The sequence below is a fragment of the Corvus cornix genome, chromosome 2 (assembly GCF_000738735.6).
Source record: "Corvus cornix cornix isolate S_Up_H32 chromosome 2, ASM73873v5, whole genome shotgun sequence".
NCBI classification, from domain to species: Eukaryota; Metazoa; Chordata; class Aves; order Passeriformes; family Corvidae; genus Corvus; species Corvus cornix.
In genome coordinates this window covers 58,408,724-58,432,335 of record NC_046333.1, presented here as the reverse complement: position 1 = coordinate 58,432,335, position 23,612 = coordinate 58,408,724, and the positions used below count along the sequence as shown (strand labels likewise).

Sequence of the window (23,612 nt, the reverse complement as noted above, 5' to 3'; positions counted from 1 at the left end):
TTTACCAAATTAATAGCTGAATTCATCCCTAACTGCTGTGACTAGGGAATTCAAGTTACACAGTAATAAATGAGTTTGGACTTTAGTGTGCCATATGAGAGCTAGAGATTAAGTTTCTTATGATATCTGTTGGATGTTTTCTCATCTAGCCTCATTTAACCATCCTTGAAATAGGCATTTTCTGGTGTTCTTAATGTCTAAGAATTTTCGCTGGTTTCATTTTTTTTCTTGCTTCCTAGTGTGAATGACTTAGAAATTTAGGGCATAGAAAAACTGAAAATTTCTTGTATCTACATTGTTGTATACCCTGTATAAACTTGCTTTTCCTGTGGACCCCTTGTCAGACTGCCTGCAAACCTAAATCCTACACATTGAAACCCACTGTGTTAGGAGAATAAAGTTTGAATAACCTTTTCGTAAGGCCAAACACATGTTAAAGCAACTGTAGTATCAATCAGAGGAACAGTGTTTTCTGAACTGCACAGTGAAGAATAAAATGTTCATCTGACTAGGGGTCTGACGTAAATTAATCCAATTGATGTGCTGGCTGAGGTAAGTCTGTTAACAACAGGAGCTTTTTACCTTGAACCAGAAAGGGGACATCCTTTTCTGTGGGCACTCTTATTGTGCATAAATGGTGTCTTATTCACAATAAGTCTTATGCTTGCCATCATTTTAAACTCTACTGGATAGTTAATAAACAAGGGAATAGTGCCCTCAATAGTATTCCAAGATAACCTTGTTCTATCTGAGAGAATATAATACAATTACGCCTTCCTGACATATTTTTTCAGTTAGAAGCCATCCAGACACGATAGGCTTTTCATTAATGATAGCACTAGATACAACTGCAACTGAAAATGCATTCAACAAATTAGGTAGCTGATGGAATGCTCAGAAGGATCTGGAGAAACAGCTGCTGTACATATATTCTGCAATTTGAGAGCGGGACATTGTCTAATGGGGTAAATTAGATGGACAGTGAACTGGGTTAAAACACAAGGCATTAGGCAAAACATGAAACATTGTTTACCAACAGTATTCCACTATCCTGTTGTATTAAATACTCTTATTCTTATGCAAATGTGCTAATATTATGCAATTAACTGAAAAAGAACAGTATTTTCATATTCACAGCTTCCTTCAAAAAATGGGGGATGCTAAAGGACTAGAGGGACATTTAACAGCTGAGTGAGACTCATAAATATTTTCAGCATAATCTTCCTTCCTTCAGTGAATTGATCCAGTGTGTTAACAATATATGTAAATTAGAATAATGTAACTGGTTCTACTGGGATAGCAGAAAAAAGAGATAAAGGAAGAAAGTGGTACCTGGAGTATGCTAAGGACTGGGATTTGAACTTGCAGTCTTCCCCCGTAAAATCTAATTTATGAGTCCAGTCGGCATTTCTTTTCTTGGGACTTCTCTTGTGATGAAGCCTAAATGGAAGACAGCCTAGACATTGTTCCAGTATTTGAATGGAGCCTCTCTAGTCTCGATCCAAAATCCTCGTGACCTAGTTTTTCTCTGTTATTTTCTCTAATTTACTTCCCAGTAACCTCGCGCTGTTTCAAAAGAGCTGATCAGGAGTTACCTTAGTGCAAAAATGAGAGCAAACCAGAAATCATTATACCAGGAACAGACTGGGAACACTGGTGTTTGAAGCACCAGTCAAAGGGAAAGAAAGGCTGTCTTGGTACCCCAAGTTACCAATTGCATTTGAGTAATTAATCAAGCAAGCAACGTATTATGCAGTTGAGAAGTTTGTCTGAGTTGATGCAGGCAGCTTCATTTTCATGATGGCATTACAATCCACTGCTGTGCTCTGTCAGTAATTGTGAGGGATGGGGCTTGCCAACCACTGGGTCATTTAAGTTATTTAATAGCAGCACAGTGACAGACTGAATTTCAGCGTTCAGTGAATGGAAGCTGTATGGGGACCCTCTATCTGTCTCCGACCTATGAGCAATCAGAGCATGAATTGGTGAAACTTCAGATGTTATTTCACATAGATTAAACCTCAAATGCTGGTGTGGTGCCACATGTCACACATCCAGTGTGACAAAAGGTGCCTTACAGGGACTCGTTAAGGTTACATCCTCAGGAGTGTACTGGCAAGCTGGAGCTGACAGCATTTGAATCATGGCTGATGTGTTGACAAGAGGCTGTTTAAAGAAGATAAGATCCATGCTCAGCAGTCTTTACCTCATGGCACACACCACGTGGAAGGGGCTCAACATTCCTATTTTACACTTGCATGTGCTTGGGTTTTATAAGTAAAAACTGGGTTTTATAAGTAAAAACTGGATTTTATAAGTAAAAACTAGGTATCTTCAGTAATAGAAGCAATGCTAATAATCCAGTCCCAGTGCTGTGATGACTTGGTGAAAAAAACGCTTAAGAGTCTGGTCAGCACAAGTTTCTCCCACTTCCAGTTCCCTCAATAAATCTATCCCCAAACATACACCCCAAAATCAACTATGGCCGCTGGTAAAGGAGAATATTAGATTATGTTGTAGCAAGGTGGTGAGAGAAGGTGAAAGCCTTGGTAGCTGCTTCCCTCACAAGCCTTTCTCTGGAAGCTCCCAGTCTTCTGCCCCTTTGGAGTCTCCTGCCAGGTGTGGGAGACCCAACTGAGGAACTGAGGGGAGAGTCAGGGTGAGTGTCAGGTTTTGAGTGAACATCAATCTGGAGGAATTTGTTTTCCAGAGTGTGAATTAACTACTCTGCACTGATTTATTGTCTGTGTATGCACTATCTACAGAGGAGGCTGTTTCTTCATTCTCAGAGCTTATATCTGAGTTCATTGCTGCACAGGTTTCCTGCCAGATTTGGAGCTCAGCCATAAGAAGGCTTTGTGCTGCTTGTAGGATTGAAGGAGCTGAGGTTGGCTTTCTGAGTCCTCCTTATCTGGTTAAAATTTGGCAGTTCATGGCTCTCCCAGTGCTCAAACCCCAACCCCAACTGGTTTTTTTAATAGAAGTCCCATAAACTACTGCATTACAGACTCAACAGCAGTTACTTGGGTTTTAATTTTTAATTAGTTTGCATCTTTGGAAATAAAACACCAGTTCTTGGCAACTTAAATAATGCACCTTAACCAGAGATTTAGACAGCAGAAAATCCTGCAATTTTACATTGAACTGTTGGTGATAATCCTAATACCAGTTTCTTTGTTTGGAAGGAGAGGGGGGTGTTCCTGTTCTGTTACTGTGGATATTTATACCCATGGGCTGTAGGAGCCCACTTAGCAGTGCAGTCAGAGGTTTCCAAAGTGCCTGAGCAGATCAGTCCCTGAGGTACAGCAAGCTGCTACAGTATTGCAGAGCACACAGGAGATAAGTCCTGCCTGAGTTTGTTGCGATTTATTTATTCTTTTACATAGTTTTCCATTTAAGTCTAGAAATTGGATAAGGGAGGTTTCTTCCCATTTCACACGGGTGTTGTTTAATGACTATATTAAACATTTTCGGGTATTGCCAGTCTGGAGAGCCTGCTGTAAACACTTAAATGTTTCAGAAATTAAAAAAATAAAAGCAATTTTATAGCTTCTTCTTGCAGAATTACAAAAGAAATGACAGCTAAAAAACAATCAGCTCTTTGGAGGTACTTGCTCCTGTATACAGACATTTTTCTTGGCCAATACAACATTTTGTTCTGTTGAGTTTTATGTTTTCTCACAGCTAGAGTTCCTGCTGGAAAATTATGCAAGAAAAGATTCCAGTCTCTAGGTTAATGACACTCACAGTTACAAAGCTTAGGAGCAAGTCAAGCTTGTTATTCTTTCTTGCAGTGAAGCTACATGTAACCTAAAAGTGCTGCCAGAGACTAATGGGGGAAAAGATGCAAAATTGTTTTGAGTTGACATCTTTGAATCACATAGTCCAATGTGAATTAAGAAGAAAACTGCTTGCCTCTTGATTTTGTGCTGTGTGGGAAGTGTTCTGTGTGTATTCAAAATGAGCTCTGGAGAATACAATAGCTTTTGATTTAAAAATTAATTTGCATGTTGTGCACACAAACTTGCAGATGGAGTCTTGCTGTGTGTTGCTAAACAGTATTAATGGTGAGTATCCTTTGAAAAAGACTACTGACTTTGTAAGCTGGGATTTAAATGAGACATGAAATGCCATAGTACATGAAACAATCTTAAATCATGTTGCAGCAAAGACCCTTCAATTAACACCTAGTGAGTTTGAAAGAAATGCTAACACTATACAAGACAGAGGAAAAGAGAGAAATCTTACATGCCAAGTAATTTGGTTCTATTTCGATGTGTTCTTTTCATGGGAAAATACGGCAAATCTTTTCACCCAAAGTTTGTCAAGTGAATCTTTTAATCCAGTGATTTCAATAGTGACCGGTCTCAGTTTTAGAGTTAGTTTTCATGGCCAAAGCTTGGCAAAATCTAAATACAGAAGTTACATAAGTTAATTGAGACTACAGGTAGAATTGTCTCTTAGAAAATAATTTTAAAGAGTATAAACTACATTTATCTTGCTATTTCAGGGAAAACAAAATTTGAACAAATATGGTGAACTGGATGCTTTCCTAAGCTTTTGCATACCCTACCTCTGAACTTAGTTTTCGTTTCAGTTATTAGAAGAGGCATGTAATGAAAGTGGAGGAGAAACAACATAGCCAGAAAAGCTTTTGACAGTAGGTGCCTCCACAGTTTTGCTCTGGAATACTTGTGGACAAATAATGCCAACTGCAAAATACTTGTAAAAATACGGGTTATCCATCTTTCATAATAGACTTCTGATGTCTCTGTCCTTCTCAAGCTACCACAGTTTATAATGAAAAAAATGTAAAAGTGCTTCCATGAATATGAACACCTAAATATTCTGCCCACCTTGGATATAAAGTCACTTTTAATATTTTTAGGTGCACGGACTCAGCCACAAGTTCACTTTCAGAGAAGATCTGTGAAATTGCCAGAGAACACTAGCTACAGTGATTTGACAGCATATCTGACTGCAGCCAGTTCACCCTGGGAAGTGGACAGTTTCCCTTATTTGCAGGGATTAGATGGAAATGGAACAGGTAACCCACTACTTTGGTTTTGCTCTGATTTCATATTGGTCCAGGGCTTGACTTTCGATCATATAATTTTTTCCATTCCCCATTCCAGCAAACTTTCTTTCAAATTTGGGTGACATGATGCATTCAACTGCCCTGCCAATATGCTGTTCCAGTGAGCAAGAGGGCAAGGTCTGCTATCCCTTAAACGGGGCCACTGAATAGCAAAGATGAAAACTCCTTGGCCTTGGGAGATCAGACGAGTTGGTTACACTTTTAGTTCAGAGCTGAGTCTCCAAATGCGCTGCATGTGCACATAAAAGATGGAGATTAATGTGAAGGAACGAGAGAATTTGAGGATGCCATAAAAATTCTTGTTCACCTTTTTTTTCTAAAATTAAATAAAATGCCTATATCTCAAGGATTTAATACTGTGTTGTTTCAATGGCTTTGTTGATACTTTTGAATGTAGCCAAAATGTGCAAATTCGTCTAGCACCAAAGAGAAAACAATGAATATTCATAGTAGAAACACAACCACTGTTAAATTCAAAGTTGTAATACATTTTTATGACTGCAACTGCCTGCTAGTCTTTTTCCTCTTTTCATTCAGTCTTGAGTGAAATAATTCGTGTTTCGTAGGTAAGAGGAGAATAGCAGAACCACAATGAGAAGCCTTCAAATTCTTAAAAGGCTGGTGTGAAAAGGAGAATAATTTGTTTTCTGTGCCCATAGTGAGTTAGAAAGTTATCAGTGGCCATGCAGTGTAGCAAGAGAGATTCAGGCTAGTGATTAGGAAAACCTTGCTATGGTGGGGATGGTTTAAGCTGTAGAATTAATTGTTTGAGGGTGTTGGACAGAGTTAGACAGTCACCTGTGAGGATGGCAGAGGCATAGTTGAGCCTGCTTTGAAGCAGCCTAAATATCCCCTTGAGGTCTCTCCCTGCTGTTTCTCAGGATGCGTTTACTTGTGATGTGTTGATCTAAGTGGCTTTGAATGCTAGGTCATGTGTGTAAATGGTAGCTTGCTAGCTTCCCCCTTCTTCCCTTTGTACAAATCTGTGCATCTCCTTTTCTATTACAACAAGAAATGTGTCTGCAGCCTTACTCCAATCCTTCTGTCTGCTCCAGTGAGTACATCTCATCCTATCTCATCCTATCTCCCTGTCATTTTCCTATTCTCATCTTCAACCTTCAGTTTTCTCTGTCTTTTCATACTCAGACTGATCAAAATCTCTTAATCTTTTTTAAAATTAAGGAAAGCATTTGATCTCACTCATTTGTCTACTTCCTCATCTCTGTTCTTTTTATCTCTAAACCAACTGAACAAACTGCTGGCAGTGTGTGTGGGATTCCTCTTTCCCAAATCTTTCCTAAGTATTCTGCAACTCAGCTTCCCATTCTTGAATTTATTTAGTTATCACAGGTCTTTCCAAGGCTTCAGATGATCCCATCTCACGAGAACTGCACAACCAAGATATTGTCTTTCTCCTGTTTTACCTCCTATCCCCCTATAAAACAGATTAATGCAGCCTTGGGTTTTTCAGTCTTCTGTATTCTTGCATGACAGAGACTTTTCTTCTTGAGCACAGGGACCCTGGATTTGACTTTTAGCCTTCAGGTAGAATTATGTTTTAAAAGACCAAAATGACAGGCAAAGAAATGGTATTTAAGAGACTGAGAAGTGGCTTGTTTTCCAAATACTGTAGTATTCAGTATGGTGTTAACACAGACTACAAATGCAATGTATTTTATTATGCACTATAGTAGTAGTGAAATATCCTCTGTCTCTAGTAGAAGCCTCTCCTGATGTGGAAACATGAAACTTTAAAATTGTGAAGTTGGATTGACTACCTTTTCTGCATCTCCAAGTGACTTGGTGAAGACTTGGCCTGGAAAACTTCTGAAAGCATAAGAAATTAGGTCAACACCTGCTTGATTTTTTAATATTTCTGGTCTCAAGAGAAAAAGAATATTTACAAATTTTAGAATTCTAAGAAAACTTAGCATTGATTTGCATGGGAAGTTTTGGAATTTGGCAGAACACTGTCTCTTCCCTCTCTCCCACCTCTCCTTACCCCACAATTACTTCTGTGTTCTTTCTCAGTTTATTTACATGTCTGTAGCATTTTGGTGAGGTCTCTCCATTTAGGTCTCTCAGTATTTGTCCAGAGTGACTTCATAGTAGTTTTAGCTAAAACCTATTCTCTATAAGTTCAGCATTTTTCATAAAATACCACCTGGTGTTGAATTAGTAATACAGAGCAGTGAGAATTCATTGCATGAATCAGCATGTTGTAAACATAAAAATTTGAAGAATTTCACTGCAAGTAGTGACAAGCCTGTATAGTGTTAGCTTCTTGTTTATATTATTACCAGTTGGAGACCAGGAGGATGGTTCCACAAAATCTTGTCCTTTTAACCCAACTAAACAAAACTTTCCATTGTCTGCCTCCATGGACCAAGCTGGCTAATAACCATTACTCCTCCTGCTTTTTGTGGCTGCTTGTTTCTTTATAAAGCATCATGTCTGAACTGACAGTGAATTTTATCTGATTATTTTTAAAGCTCTTTACAGGTCACCAGATGTCAAAAAATGACAAGAAATAAAGCTGACATTTATTGAAGTCCATTCCCATTTAATCTGTGTGTGTGTATCAGTTTTATAGGATGCGAGAGTTTCATAAGCATTGATTTTAATTTGCCTTCACAACAAAAAAGAGAAACATTTTATCTTTTTAATGAGCGTTAACATACTGTACAAGATGGCAAACTGAAGAAATATTTCTTCTTGCTAGAAGATGCAGTGGATTTCAGAAATTTCTTCACCCTGATATAAATTGTTCAGCCCAGTGCTGAGCAAAGTATTAGTGCATCTTAATGAAAAATTGTGTTTCACCATCAGAATGCTTTTTCTGGGACTGAAAAGTAATTTTTAGAGATATATGCAATATCAAGACAGTAATAAAAGAAAAATTCAAAACTTTCAATATCTAATAGATGCAAAATACAAAACATTATTTGATCCTTTATATTAATTTAAAATCTGAAGTTATACCTTTTTTCATTTGGAATTTGTATATACAAGAGTGTCGTCAGGATACAGTACTTGGCAAGAGGAATTTATTTCTCTGATACCAGCCTGAGAACCTTAGTGGCCCAAGTCCTGGGGTCAGGCATTAATCTGACAGAAGTTACAGGTGCATGGCAGAGGCAGTGTATTGAATGATCGGGAATAAAGAAACAGCTTTTCACTTACCAATTCCTTCCTCTATCTTGCTGTTTTATATTCTAAGGTGTTAAGGGGACAATACTGTGCACCACTGGAGCCTATAATACACATTTACAGGTGCATGGGTAGGCTGGCAACCTTCCCCTACATCCTAGCTGAATTTTCAACACTTACTTGTCTGTTTTTAATCTGTTAGCTCTGTGTCTTTCCTGCATTGCCACCTTCAAAGTGCCTGTTTTCTCAGTACTTTGATCCCTCTGTAAGGTCAACATCTGCCCCTCTGTACATAGTCAGTGAAGGCAGCTTGTGTGTCCCTTTCACACCAGCCACATAACACTGACACACACCTAGAAATCTGGGCAAAGTGGGCATCAGACTAGATTCTTTCATAAATCAGCCACTTGCAAACATTACTTCTGGTTATTTTCCATTTCTTCAGTTTGACAATCCTGCAAAATCCAAGGAATTTGAATTTCAGAGAAGTTTTGTCACCTTTTTTTCCCTTCCCTTTACCACTTCCCCACCTCCTTTCCTGGTGATGTCTTTATTTGGTGAGCTGTTACTCAGAGACATCAAATTTAATAAAGGCCATTTCTCGAGACTTAACCAGAGTTACGAGAAATCATAAAGGTCTCAATGCTTTCCCACCGTTCCCTAAAGTGTGCTCATCCTGTTGAGCACTGTCACTGAGATACAGCATGTTCCTGAGGACCTCTTGGTGTGCCTTCAGTGGTGGGTGTGAATGTGCTCTCACAGGCAGTGTGCAATGTACAGCACCAGGGTTACAGTGGGGGCAGTGCCCCATCTCTGCCAGCTATACATCCCTCTTCCTTCTCCCGGATTTGCCCCTCTGCAGGAAGAGCAGCTACACAGCCCCAGAGCCAGCACAACAGGGGCAGCAGGGATGGTGCTTGTGGCAGCTGCCTGGGCCTGCGGGGCTCAAGCCCCCTGCAAAACTGGAAGCTCTATTTCTTCCAATTTGAACTACTTTTGCTATTGCTGTGAGCTCCTGATCTCCTCAGTTTTAAACCTCAAGGGTTTAAACCTCAAGGTTTTTTTTTTTCACCTGTGTACATATACCTGGGATATTTATCCCTGTCATTGATTCATTTGGTTAAATCATTGAAGGGTTATAATGCTTTTTAAAAGTATGTTATCATTAAGTGACATTCACTGGCATGCAGTTTAAACATAAAGAGTAATTACTGTCTTAGATAAGAAGATAACATTTTATATGCTAATAGACCATTTAGCATGGTTTTATTCAGTGAAAAGCCAAAGGAAATGCAACCTGGCATTCTTAAGCATGTGACTGATCATTTGTGAGGTGCCACTGTTTATTTTGGAGTTTGTTAGTTAACAATATGGGCATTTGAAGCTATAATAAAGACTTGTAAGAGGTTTTTTTTTTTTGCCACAATTATGGCCGTGTTGCTCATACAGGTTTATTTAAGCTGAATTAACATGAAAAAGTATATGCAGGAGATTTTTACATTGTAGTTTTTTTTGTCTTCACATTTTTCCAAAATTAAGTGAAAAATAGGCCATATACATCTTCCTTCAATTTGTGGCTTGGGTTTGTTTTTTTTGGCAGGGGGAGGGTTGTCTGTTGGCTGGCTGATTGGTTGGTTTGAGGTTCTGTTGTAAGGCAGGGAGGAAATTGCTGCTACCATCCCTTGAGACTTGGGTTGATGCAGTACTGCGGTGTTGAACCACACAGGTATCCCTTAAATTCTGTACATTCTGTAGTCACAGTGTTCATTCACTCTCTTGTTAGGAAACAGCACCAGGTATGACCTCACCCCTGTCACTGCAGTCAGCGTCCACCTCCTCAGCAGCGATGGGACCCCCGTCCCCGTGAACGGCCCCATCTACGTAACAGTGCCTCTGCCAGCAAACAGCAACCTGAAACACAATGCTCACGTTCCAGCATGGAGGTTTGACCAAAAATTTGGTAGGTAACATCTCATTGTGGCTCCCTAGATGGCTTTTCTATCTAAAAGAAGAGACAATTGAGTTTTACTGATCAAGTAATGTGTGGTATATATGCAAATATACTTGACAAGCACTGTGTGCTAATTGTAAACAAAAGTTTTTATAAATGTACCATTTTTCAATTATTAAATATTTTATTTTAAAACTTGAGAGAACTGCATTTCACCCACAAACTGAGGAGAGATGTGTTCATTACAGCACTGAATTGGAAGTGTGTAGAAATGGAAACATGCCTTATCTTTGCCAGCAGCCAGTTGTCTGACCTTGGGTCCCTCTCTTGGCTCGGGCTGTGTTTCCTGCCTGCCAGATAGGAAATAAAGTACTGACTTCTTTTGTAAATCACTTTGAGATTTACTAATACTGTCAGGAAAATACATGTAAATGATTTAAATAAATTCTAAAAATGAAAAATTGATGAAATATTTTGAAAGGACGGAATGACTAATTAATAAAATCTGTAAAATGCACTCAGGTTTTTATATTACAGAATAGTGTTTGCCATTGTGAACAGGAGTTTTCCCAGAAATACATGTTTTAGGCTCTTTTTAAAATTTATTTTCTTTATTTTGTTGCTAGTTGGTACACTGTACTGGCCTTCTTTACAGCTTCGAAGTTTAAAGGACAAAGGAGTGCATAAGTCTTGTCCTGGTGATCTCCCTTCAGTTACTGCACTGTGCCATCTGAAGTATGAACCAGATGGTTGTTAAGATAAAGGAGAATGGAAGGTGAGAAAGGTTGATACTGAGAGAAAAAGGAGCCAGAAATGTGGGTCTGTATAGACAATCAGTGGGGCTTTGTCCTGCAAGGCAAATGTTCTGAGCCAGTCGATGATCACACCTAGAAGTAGAGCAATGAGCATGAAAGCAGCATGTCGGAGAAAAGGAGGAAGAGAGAGGTGAAGGGCGAAATAATGTTTTTCCTTCCTTCCTGCCTCTGTTTGCTGAAAAAAGTGATGTATTTTCAAACAGCATGCCTATGAATCTTCTGTCAGAAGTTGCCTGTATTAGAGAGCAAAGCAGTACAATTCAGTAAAGAGTAAATTTGAGTATGATATAAAGTGGAATAGTAGAAAAAGAGTGCAATTATTGGATTTGGCTTTTCCCTTAACTGTGGAAATGACACTTCTCTTGTGCTGTCCTGGCAATAAGTTTCACTATTTTCTTCCCGAAACTGAATCATTCTTCTAGAAACTATTTTGTTTTCCCTTATTAAAAAAAAAGACAGGGAAGACTGAGTCATGTTTACTTTCCCCACAAGAAGCAGTCCTTCCCCAGTCCTTCTGTCAGCTGTGCTAGAGCTGCAGCCTGTCTAATTGCCAGTTACTCATGGCAAGTAAATGGTTCAGATTTTGATTATGGAGCTTTCTCATTTATGGCCAGATTTCTCCTGCAGTGAGGCCACAAAACTCTCTCTTAGTGTGGAATATGGTTTTTAATTTTGTGTATAAAGAGCTAGTTACCCTATTGTGTGCAGTATATATATTAGTATAGATCAATATGGGTTAGTTAATTAGTGTTGCAGGCTTGAGGCTCCCAATCTTGAGACAAGTCCAGCCTTGTTTGATTCATGACAAACTACTGGAGCACTTGTGTTAGGAGGAGAAGGCATGAGGACTGCTAAACAAAATGCATCTTTGTCAGGCCACTTTGCTTCACAAAGCTGTGGAGAGGAAGGTATTGAAGATGATAGGCTCAGGCTCCAGCTCACGCTTCAGCTTAAGTAAGCATCTTTCTGTTCAACCAAAGATGTTGAACAAAGATGCATTTTAAGCCCTGACTACAGCATGCCAGTTCTAGTAGATTTTTGCCCACATCCCAACCAATTTAAATTGGAGTAGCTTAATTTAATAAGTAGAGCAGCCACACTACCTTTTGCAGGCTACTTTAACACCCTAAGGTCTGTCAAACGAGCCATATGTAGCATGAACATGGTGGTATCCTGTCATTCCACATCCCTGTTGTTCTTGGACTGTGGAGGGAGATGGATGGCTAATGACTGGAATGGCTCCATGCTGGAGAAATCCTTAGCTGGCAGATAAGTTGTTGTAACCCACTTGCACTGCTAGATCTGTGCCTTGTCAGGATAGGACCTCTGACCTTATTATTCTGATTTTGTCTTTCATTTCAGGGCTGCTTTTTTCAGTGCTGGTTATGTCTCAGTCTCTCCTTAATAGATTTCCAGTGACATTTAAATTTACATGCTTTTCTCTGAGCAGTGAGTAAATGCCACAGATAGAAATCTGTGACTGTCTTACCAGGCGCTAACACAGCACTTCTCTCTCATGGATTAGCAGTACAGTGGATGCTTGTTTGTGCAAGCCATTGTTTTTGTTTAGAGTCCATGTGGTTGTCATCATTACTGCATGAAATATAATTTCTGCTCTAAAAAGCAGAAATACTTTTTACTTTCAGAGGATGTGGAGAAGTGACAGAAATACTACAGATATATTTTAATCCTTAGTGTCTCATATGTTTTGCTGAGCTCATGATGAACTAATATGAACCCAAAGGCATCTGACTGGAAATGCAGAGATTTTCGTAGTTTCCACAAAAATGAGGCGTATTTGCATCTTATGGCAGCCAAAAATAACTAATGGCTTTTTAGGATGTTTACCATAAACAATCTGTATTTGCATGACCGTGCTTTCTATCCTTGGGAGAGAAGCAGGAGAAGCAGCATAGTCTGCTTAAGGCTGAGAGTGGCTCTACTGACACTGATGAAACAAGCAGCCAGAAAAAACAGGCTGACATCAAAATAAGGCAATCTGCTGCATCTATTTCATACTGTTCCAAATGAAATTTTTCATTATGAAACAAACCTACTGCCTTGTGTGCACAGCAAGCGAATTAAAGCAATAATATAATTTTGAATAGTTAATAAAATGAAGATCAGCTGTCAATGCCCTGGAGATGTTTTAAGGGTAAGCAAATACATGTAATCTTGTTCCTGTGTTGGTCCACCACTGTTTCCTGCAACATTTCTGGGTGTTGGTAATAATAAACACAGATGCATTGATGTTGCACACTAAAATGCAGCTTAATTGCTCCATGCTGTGGACATACCCATGTCTTGTGTTTCACACTACTGTGGGATGGTGGTTTATTTCACAGTATGCACTTAAAAGTTTTGAACATAAAGACAGGGTTTCTCTTTTCTATAATCAGGAGTGCTCAGTGGGGTTTTCTGAGTTTTGGGGTTTTTTTTTCCTAGCAAGTACTGTGTTGTATTTATCAATCTGAGGGGGCTGAAAAACTTTTTTTCTTTATCCATAAACAGATGGCTGGGATCATGACTTCTTCCGTGTGTATTTGCCTTGATGTCAGTAGGATTTACAGCAGTATAATTAATCTCTATTCTTGGACACCAAATTTCTGTTCAAAACTTCTTTCTAGCCTTGTCCTCTTCAGTCAGAAATACCACAGATCCCAGCAGAAATGAAACTTTCTGCCTCCTGTATCATCTCCAGCTCCCACCAGCTGGACTGAGTAACACAGCACTTGCTCAGCTGTATTTTCCTCAGGCCCCATTTAAATGGTTTATGTTTTATGTTAAGGTGTCTGGTTTTCATTGGATTCAGTGAGCATTCTCCATTTTAAGTCCTCAGTTTCATTCCATGTGGTATGAAGGCATTATGTTGAACCTAGACCTCTAGATCCACATCTGGAGCTGTATGAAGGACTGTAAAATATTATCAAATATTCCAGTGTGCATAATATGAAAATGAGATTTATTAATATGATGCATCTGAATTAATCAACAGGAAGGTATTTTCAGCACTGTTTTCAGTTATGTGGCAATGGATTCTGGAGTGGAAGGGTTAAACCTTTGCCCTTTTGTTCATCCTCCTTAAAATGTGTTATTTCTTGTGCACTACATGTAAATTAAGTTCAGAATACTGTGTCTATGTTCTTCCTTCTCCCTAAACACTTGGTGTGCATCTTGGACGTGACCTTGTTGTGTTTAAATGAGTGGCTTCTTTGCAGAGGAGGATGTTTCCCCAGTGCCTGAAATTTCAACCATGTGTTCATGTAAAGTGATGGCAGAATATAAAGAAGAGTATCTTTGGGAACTCTTTGTAACTTTATAAAACACAGTATTTTATGTACTGTGCTGTTCTTGGTTGGTGCTTTCTGACTGCATTTTAATGCCATAATAGATTTCTAAATGCATTTAAAAGTCTGGTACATGTTTTTTCTGGGTGATGTTCTGCCGTCAGTGGTAAAATTTGTATTGATTTTTGTAGAACCGGAATTTCCAGATGTTCCTTCCTCAGCAAAATCAAGATAATGTTTTCTGTGCTCAGAAGAAGTCATGAGGATATACTTACGTGTAAGCAGTATTGGTGCCTACTTAAACTTGACTGCAATTTCATAGAAGTGAAACGATGCTTGTTTTTTGTTCACAGTGTTTATAGGGAGAGAGCGACAGCTACTGTCAGGCAGAATATGTAAGCAGATTACTGTACATCTACCTGTGTAGTTCACTGTGCATTGTTTGCAAATAACATGATTTATAAAAGTCTCGAATTTAAGGTTCCACAGGGTAGTAGTGATGATCCACCCAAAGAAAATACTGTCTTATGTTTCTTTTTTGTTATGAATTTGATTAATGTCTGACTGTCACCACATTCATAGCCCTGTGTGACTGACAGAAGATAATCATCTAACAGAAACATTCACAGCCTGTCACTTGATCTGGACACTGGGTGTGAGTATGTGCTTCTGACCTTGGAGGGATGGCCTGCATTTGGGCTGCATGCAGCTGCACACGTGGCCTGGGACTTCATGCGCTTTTCCATGAAATGCGTCTTCTATGCCTGAGAAATGGACGTACTCAGGAAATCACATTCCTCACCCCAGAAGTTTGAGCTTAGTATAATCATATCCAGAACACATGGTTCTAGACCAGATTCAGTGATGATATGGAGATTGGTTTGCAAAGGTGAAAACCACAAAAGTTCAAGGTTAAGCTATTTCTGTAGTTTAAAAATTTCTTGACTATTTGATTTTGACTTCCTTTTTAATCTCAGCTGGAAAGCTTAAATTATTCTTAAAGACTAAATACACTAAGGAATACAGGTTCTTAACTAACTGCTCTCAAAGAATTTCATATTTTGTGTGTTGCCATAGAAATGGCAGCTACCAAGCCCAGCTTTTTACCGTGTACAATGTCTACATAATAGGTGCAGATACAATTTCAGAGTATTAGACAGACCTCAGCATTGAAAGGAGAAGAACCTCTTCCTCTGATGCTTCACAGTGTAGTTCACTGAGGTATGTTCTCACTATCATGATTCCTCTGGAGAGGATCGTAGGAGACAGTTGTGCTTATTTATTAATGTGTGTTTTCAAAATGGATGTTGTGGCTTACTCATATGAAAGTGAATGAATGGATTGTTTAATCCTGTGCCCACCTCATACACCATCCGAGCTGCAGATACAGCAAAGTGGCTGAGGTATGGCATGATGGTGGTGCTTAAGGAGACACTGAAGGAATCAGGTTGGTGCCAAGTATAGTGATCTTTGTGCAGATAATCTACTAATACGTAGTCAAGGAAAGAAAACTGGAAACAAGTCTCTGGCTTCTGGAAGCAGGTTTTAATAATTTAGTGTCATGTAGATGGCCCTGTTGCTCCACCTATAGAAGTCATGGCAGGAGAAGGTGGAAAGAGGCAGGCATCAAAACTTCAGAAGAAGAGAAAAGACCTTTGTGCTTGTGCAACTGCCTGAGTTGAAGAGGACCTGGAGATTGGTGGGAATCCAGGCAGGAGTGGGAAGTGCCTGGATGGGGCTGGAAGAGACTGAGGAGGACCTGGGAACTCCTTCCTCTGCAGCTTTGCAATGTTAGATCAAATCCCAGTGTGCCTCTATTTCCACTTCCAGTTTGAAAAATAGAAACTGAATGTGAGTGTGATGTGAGGCTGAAGGAAGGAAAAGGCATGCAGTGTTTTGAGCATGTGCTTTTATTTATTACTTGTTCTAATAATTTTGTCAGTAACTGAGAGAATGTGATTAGTAATGTGGTAAAACAAATTCTAAAGGCAGTATCTTTCACGTATACCAGTAACTGGGGATGGTGGTCCAGCAGGCATAACTAAGCTTTTCCTTTTGAAAGACAATTATTACCCAGTAATTATGTATCAAAGTCATTTTCTTTAATAATTCCCTTCTGTTCTGGCATCCTGGAAGGAAATACTGAGTGGACCAAAGCAATGCAAGCAGTTCTGTGTACAATGTGCCCTGCCTTCTGCCTAGATATAATTAAGATTATTAAATAATGAAAACTGGTGTGTTCTTTTGTTAAACACTTGACAGGTGATTTAAGGGGGAGAATGAGAAGAGATGGAAAAACCCACAGAGCTTCTCAGACACAAACAATAAATTGAGCCCTTAGATTTCCTTGCCAAAATCTTCAAGGTATGATGGTAAAAGCATTTCCCTTTTAGTTAAAGAAATAATGGTGGTGCTGCTAGAACAGGAGCAGGATTTAGCCCTGGAAGGGTTGTGTAACAAATTCTGTAAGAGTGGAAGAATAATGAGTCTATGGACTCTCAGTGCAGGGATGTTTATTTTTTATGTTGCTTAGCAACCCTGAAAACAAAATCGTAATATTAACCTAAATACTATGAATTTTTAAACCCATGTATATTGGGGGGAAGGTGAGGAGGAGAGTAAGCTCCACCAATATTCAGGAAGGAATTTTCAACTTCCATTTCAAGCTTTTAGTTTTTCAGAAAATGCACAAAAGTAAAACAAAAAATCCCACCCCTGTCTAGTAAAACTTCCCCTCCTGATGCAGATTAGGGGTGATTTTCAGTCAGAAGAAGAAATCTGGTAAGCAGCTTTCAACTGGTAGGATGAAAAGCTACAATTTATGTATGTCATAACCTGCTTTAAGAAGTTATTTTCACAAACTTGCCCTTGATTAACTCTTCATAATAATGCTGCTATTCGCAGTGTCTAAATCAATTACTTCTAGAAGCATTTTTAGTATGTTTTGAATAACCTTTGCTGCCCTACACTGTCTAATAACAACCTGCCTCATTCCTTTTGACACATATATCTCTGTTTAACCGTGAATCTCTGCCTAAGCAGGCCAATCTTACAAGACATCGTAGACAGCACAAAAGAGATCCATGCTGAAAGAAAAACACTTCTCATTAAGGAATATTTATTTAAAACATCTATGCTATTAAGCAGTACGGTTAGAAGTACCTTTCTTTTCTTTCCAAAGCTCTTTTGTCTAAGGAAGATAATCTTCTGAATAAAAATAAATTCATATAATGTTTAATTTTCTCTCTGACTAATTAAATCCTCTTATTTGTCAAACCTATTGGATGGAAATAATTAATGTTGTAAATAACACAGTTTGGTTCCCTGCTTGAGTGGGATTGGATGATCCTGTTGCCAGTTAAAAGAAACAAAATGAAAAGCAAACAGTATTTGATCAATAGAAGAATTTTCTACCAAAAGCTCACATGTAAAATTAATTTATGGAAGTAAACCACCATAGCTACCATATATTTAAATACAAGCAATATTTAGGCTTTATGACTGTCCTTGGGGGAAGTTGCTGGCTGCAGCACGCTCCTCTGACAGTCATTTACCAGAACTATTTTGGTCAGTGACAGAAAGAACACCCCATCAAAGTCAGCAGAAGTCCCTGCAGCAGTAGTGATCTGGAAGGCTCTGAAATGGTCAGCTTGGGAAGTTAAACCTGAGGCAAGCAGCTCTGTACATCCTCCCAGAGAGCCAAGATCTGTGCTGGGGTGCCAGCAAGCAAACTGCCCTTGCAGCCAGATCACAAGAGGCGAGGTTGTCTTCCTCCTTCTCGGCTGTAGCAAGAGTCCCACACATCTCTCCCTAGAGCACATGGTGGTGTGGGGCAGTCCTACCTCACCTAGGTCAGTGGGAAGTTTGCCATTTGCTTGAGCTGGAGCAGCATGGGATTGCCAGCATGCTCAGTCACACGTGGAAGCCAGAGGGACATACCATTCCCTGGATTTTACTACAGATGAATTTAAAATAATGAAGTCTAGCTTTAAAATATGGAAGCAGTGTCATACTTAGAGGTGTCATGTATCTAGACAGTGGAAGCAGATCCATTTGTGCTGCCTGGTTCCAGCAAGCTGTCACATCAAATAATTGATGTCTCTGAAGACAGCAGGACGTCTCTTTTCTGGGCAAACCAGCCATAGCTACAGTGGTTGTGCAGGGGGATAGTCTAGAATAGCTGTTCTTCAGTGGCTTCTCTGCAATAGCTGCCCTTCTGGGTACTCTCCTTGCTGAAAGTGCCATTTTTCAGTCTGATTCAGAAGTAAACCAAATTAAATTACAAAAAGGTGTTTTTTAATACTGAATGTGTCTTGAAATAGGGATTTCATGTGCAAACCTTTTGCTGTTAAATTTGCTCATGATAACCCCCCTCTAACCCCTATTGGCAAGTCCTAAAAGCTGCCTTAGATAAATAAATGTGTTCATCACAATCCAAGTTGCTGCAAAGTATTAAGATGCTTCTCTCTAGCAGAATTTGTTTCTCCTGCTCTGCAGAAGTCAAACTTTCTCTGATATTTTTGCAGTCAGATGGACGTCAGCTTTCTTTATCTGATCGTTTTTTGATTTGTGTATCTTTAAAGTACTGTCATTTTTATATTCTTTTCTATGTTCTCTTACCTTGCTTTTGATTTTCATATATGAAAGAGTGATGGGTAGATGCTTCATAAGCTTTTTAAGAAAGAATGAAGAATAGATTTGTTAAATTACATAATTTATTCCAAAAAGTTAGTAACGGGCAGTATAATTTTGGTGAGAAAAGCATTAAACACCTAATTTCTCTCTGTGCTGTTAGTTTGAGCCAGGAGACAGCTCCCCTGACTTGAATCTTGGATCAGCGTGTTGGCTCCACTGAGCAGTAAGAGAGGAAAAAGAGGAAGAGAAATGTAAAAATGATCTATAAGCAAGAATGTCTCTATATATAGAAATTTTCCATGAAGCACCAGACAGTCTTTAAGAATTAATGGTGAATTGGCCTAAATCATGCAGTGCTTACAAACTATACTGAGCTTGCTGTTTCTGCTCCAAAGAGGCATTGACAAGTTTTCTTTGGAACTACACAGTCTTGAACAAAAATGATCACTTCCATTACAGCTCTTTTTACCGGCTTGGGGTTTTTTTAATAATCCTGTATTGCTTATTACTTAACAATTATTACAAATAAAGTAGAAATATTAATCAGCAGTGAAGCTCATTGATTTTGCTGACTTGGGTGGGGGGAAGAAGTAGATGTTACAACGTATTTGGAGCATAACAGATTAAATTATCAGAACACAGCATACAGGGAGGTAAGATTTCTCTTCCCTTCTAAATCCTACTTAGTTCTGCAGTTGTAATCCTAACAACACAGAAAGAATGAATGCTGCTTGCTCTTCTTCCATTTGCAGGCTACTGCATAGGAACAGATAGAAAAATGGACAAAGTTCTTTACTCACTGTCCCAGTCTCCTCCTTTGCTTACAGAAGCAAGTATGTGAAGACACAGAGGGTAATTAGCTTCACTTTTAGAACAGGAAAACATATTTTTTTCCACTCCAAGGAGGAATCTGAGGCAGGATAGGGAATTCCTTCTCAAGGCTGCTCAGCAATGAACTCCTGGTCATGTAAGGCAGTGTGAAATGGTAGGAGCACAGCCAGTCTGGAATTGGGTTTTGCTCAACAGAAGGTCCAACATCAGTCATTACAGCAAGCCATTGCATGTAAGGAGCTACAAGAACACTTCTTGTTTAATGATACTTGAAAAGCAGCCAGGAAATTAGAACCTATAAAGGATGAAATACGAGAGATACCTGGAAATGCTGATGGATGGATTTGCAGAATACTGGAGGTACGTCAGTTCCCTCCAGTAACACTAGGTTGGCTTTCAGCTATTTGATCACAAAAGAAAGCAATACAGGACTTTGTGTTTCAGCTGTTTCCAGTCAAAACTGTTCTGTTGCTGCTGTTTTGAAGGATGGAGTTCTTTGCTTTCTTCATCCCACAGTGTGGGAGGATGCTCTGTTTTATTAGTGGACTATTGGTAAGAGATGGTGAAAGTTTAAGAGGCAAATTTAGCACCAAAGTTTCGGACAATGAAAGTATTTAAAAAGAGCCGACAGTGAGATAGTGTACTCATGGTTCACAGGAACCCACATTGGTGTCATCCTGATGAAGGAACTTGGGACAGTGCCATTTAAAAAGTAACTATTTTCTGTCATAATACACCAATTTGTAGGGTATGGTCAACAAAAACTGCATCACTTTTGTTTAAAGATGACCAATATTGGATATATCTCCCATGCATTTGAAATTCTTAACTATCCATAACAGAGAGAGGGAATTACATTTTTCCTTAGTTTATACAGCCCAGCACATTGCCTGGAGTATGTCCAGTGGTTAGCAAGAACGGGTGAGCTAAGTGAGCAGCAGGTAAGTGTGGAACCTGACTGAGGCTTGTGCAGTAGACTCACTTGCTTCCACTGCAAAGAAAGGATTCCTGTTGTTGCTAAAATATGAGCAATCTGAGCTGCTGCTCGTTTGGCAGGACGGCAGCACAGCTCTGCTCGCAGCGATAAGCCTGCAGCCTCTCTGAGCTTCTTGATCGCTGCGTTATGCAGAGTATTACCGAGCAAAAGGCTTTTCGGGAGGCAGCAGGAGGACTGCGTCCTTTGGCATGCGGCATCATGTGGATAAGGCATGCTGGACACAAGTTCCCCCTAGTGAGGGAATCGGTAATAGCTTGTGCTCGAGGAGGCAGCTACAGACATAGACACCGAAGATAGTGAACTTTGCTACAAATTTCATACGTCTGCATTCTGCTTGTGTGTGAATTTAAAGGGCTTAGAGATGGTAAGAAGAGTATGTGAAACATGATGTATTCGTCACCCAGGTCCTTCCTTTTTTTTTTTAATCAGTACTTTATATCTCTGTTAAAGTTTTACTTTGTTATTGACATTGTTGTGTATTTGAATAGTTGGTGCATATTCTCACCATCCAAATCTTGCAGAAAAAGAAAAATTACAAGGTTCAAGGTTACAGAATTTTTTACCAAATGGCATTTTAGAGACAAGATAAAAACATTTTGTGACCCTAAGGACTATTTTTCACCTTCAGGGCTATTAGTATGACATCTTCCCTGAAAGTGCATGGATAGACAATCTGAAGGGTTAGTGGCCATATTAGTAGAGAAAAAGAAATCTACGTTTCCTAGTTTTTCCAGAAACTTCACACATAACTGTGGACAATTCCATTCTATTTTTCCTGAAAATGGTTCCCTAAGAGGGGCAAATGAGTGGCTACATCAAGGTGTTCTGCTGCAACAGTTATGGATGCCACATATGCAAATCTGTGTACACAGATTTTGGTCCTTTTAGTACCGTAAATCAAAATCATTTGTGTGACTTTCTTTATGAAATAACAGATTATTGCTATCATCTACAGACTTGAAACGATACTTGGAAAACTGATAATTACATCAGCAATTCCTTTTCCCTGTTGCCCACAAATTCCGTTTGGTTGCAAATACAGTGGACATCTGGCAGTAGTACTCACCTCAATCTAGAAATCCTCTCAACCATGTATTCTTCTAAACCTTTCACTGTATTCAGATGGGTTTATTATTTACCTAAGACAGTGGTCTTACATAGGAAAAATCAGTAGTAGGGAGGAAATAAATACTCAGAAAAGCCATTCTTATGTGTAGAGGGTTTGCACAGATGGATAATCTAAGGAACACAGAAGAAATCGTCAGGATCTTGGATGTATTATAAAAACAACAAATCCAGCCCCAGCACCTCTTCTGTGTGTTCTGTACTCACTGCTGAATGTTCAGATGACTGTCATCCAAAATGCTCTTGCTTAGTCCTGAGTGACATCTGATGAAAAGCACCATTTTGGGAATTACAAGCAGGAGACTTACTTAAAGGAAGGGGAATCACAAGTACATGATGCAGCTTGCCTTTCAAGTGAGCATTTGAAGCTGAGTAGGGGAAATACAGCATTCTTCCCCCTTCTGCCCAGAAATAGAGAGCTGCACTACAAAACTGCAGAGGGGTTTATCCCTTCTCTGTACACAGATCAGCATCCTGGTAGTGGCCACCAAAATATGTGAAGAACCTCCTTAAGGAGTCCATGTCCTCTATTATGGCACCAGGGTGGCCTCTCAGTGATTGCTCTCCGTGTTGAGGCTAGCAATTCTGTGTTTCGTTCAAAGAGGATGAATACAGGAACAGTCTGCAAGCCATTCTGGGCATTTGTTACATCAGAAACTAAGGTGATTTTTTCTCCTACAGCCCTAGAATCAGAGGTCTTAATGAATTACTAAAAGGCATTCAGCTGGTTCAGTTGTAAAGGTTCTCATGAGCCACCTCTTGGAATAAAATTAATATTCAGGAAGTAGAGCAGCTCTCAGCTAGTGCAGATTGTCAATCTGGACTACTCAAGAGTTACGTGAACTTAAACACATTGCTTTAAAATTGTTAGTCTTACTTATTTTGAAATAATCATTTCATAATTCTAAAAAAAATCAATTTTGTTTCTTTTGAGAAACATGTTTTAAAAAACTCATCATCTGTTACCAAACAGTATTCCTGTGGGTATTATACAGATTCTGAATGATTAACCAAGTTAATAAAAAGTGATGGTGCAATGTAATTCTAGTCATGGGCAGCAACATTCATAAGCTTGCTTTCTGTATAGGAAAACTATTTTGAGGAAACATTTTCCTCTGTCTTCTAGAAGTTGACAGCCAGGGCTGGTAGAAAGGTGGTGTATAGAACTGATGTGTGGACTGAGAGATGTAATCTCTTGAACTACATTTTTAAAGTAGGCTGTCTATGTATAATCAGCTTCAGGAATATCTTTCTTCAAAATAGGGGAATCTAATATGATGATAAATGTTTTCTTTCAACAGGTTTTGAAGATTTACTAGTTTTATTTAATCTCAAAGGTTTTATGTTTGGGATTTTTTTGCTTCTTACAAAGCCATGGGGATGACTGCTTGTGGGAGCTCTCAAATGCCAGTGACCAGAAGGCACAACTTCCCACTTGACAGCAACAATCCCTACCGCACATTGATAGGCTTTATTACTGCTTGATTTTCCTCTTGTTTGCAGAGGAATGTGTGAATATCTGTAACATCTTCCTACAACTTTTACATTTACAGGGACATGGCTGAAGAGTAGTTTGGGCATTGTACAACAAGAAGGAAGTCAGTTGACTTGGACTTATATTGCACCTCAGCTGGGCTACTGGGTAGCAGCTATGTCACCTACTATCCCAGGTAAGATAGAACTGGATTTTATTGATATTTGCAGCATTGGGTAATTATTTATT

At 39.1% G+C, this 23,612-nt stretch overlaps 1 protein-coding gene across 1 annotated transcript in view; it reads left to right on the top strand.

Moving 5' to 3' along the window:
• The window catches only part of FAM171A1 (family with sequence similarity 171 member A1), an 89,314-nt gene that overhangs the window by 58,412 nt on the left and 7,290 nt on the right, over positions 1-23,612 (top strand). Inside the window, exons 4-6 of the mRNA XM_039548759.1 lie at positions 4,889-5,047; positions 10,032-10,208; positions 23,443-23,559. Coding sequence (XP_039404693.1) covers positions 4,889-5,047; positions 10,032-10,208; positions 23,443-23,559 — 453 coding nt within the window. The remainder of the gene's footprint in view (positions 1-4,888; positions 5,048-10,031; positions 10,209-23,442; positions 23,560-23,612) is intronic.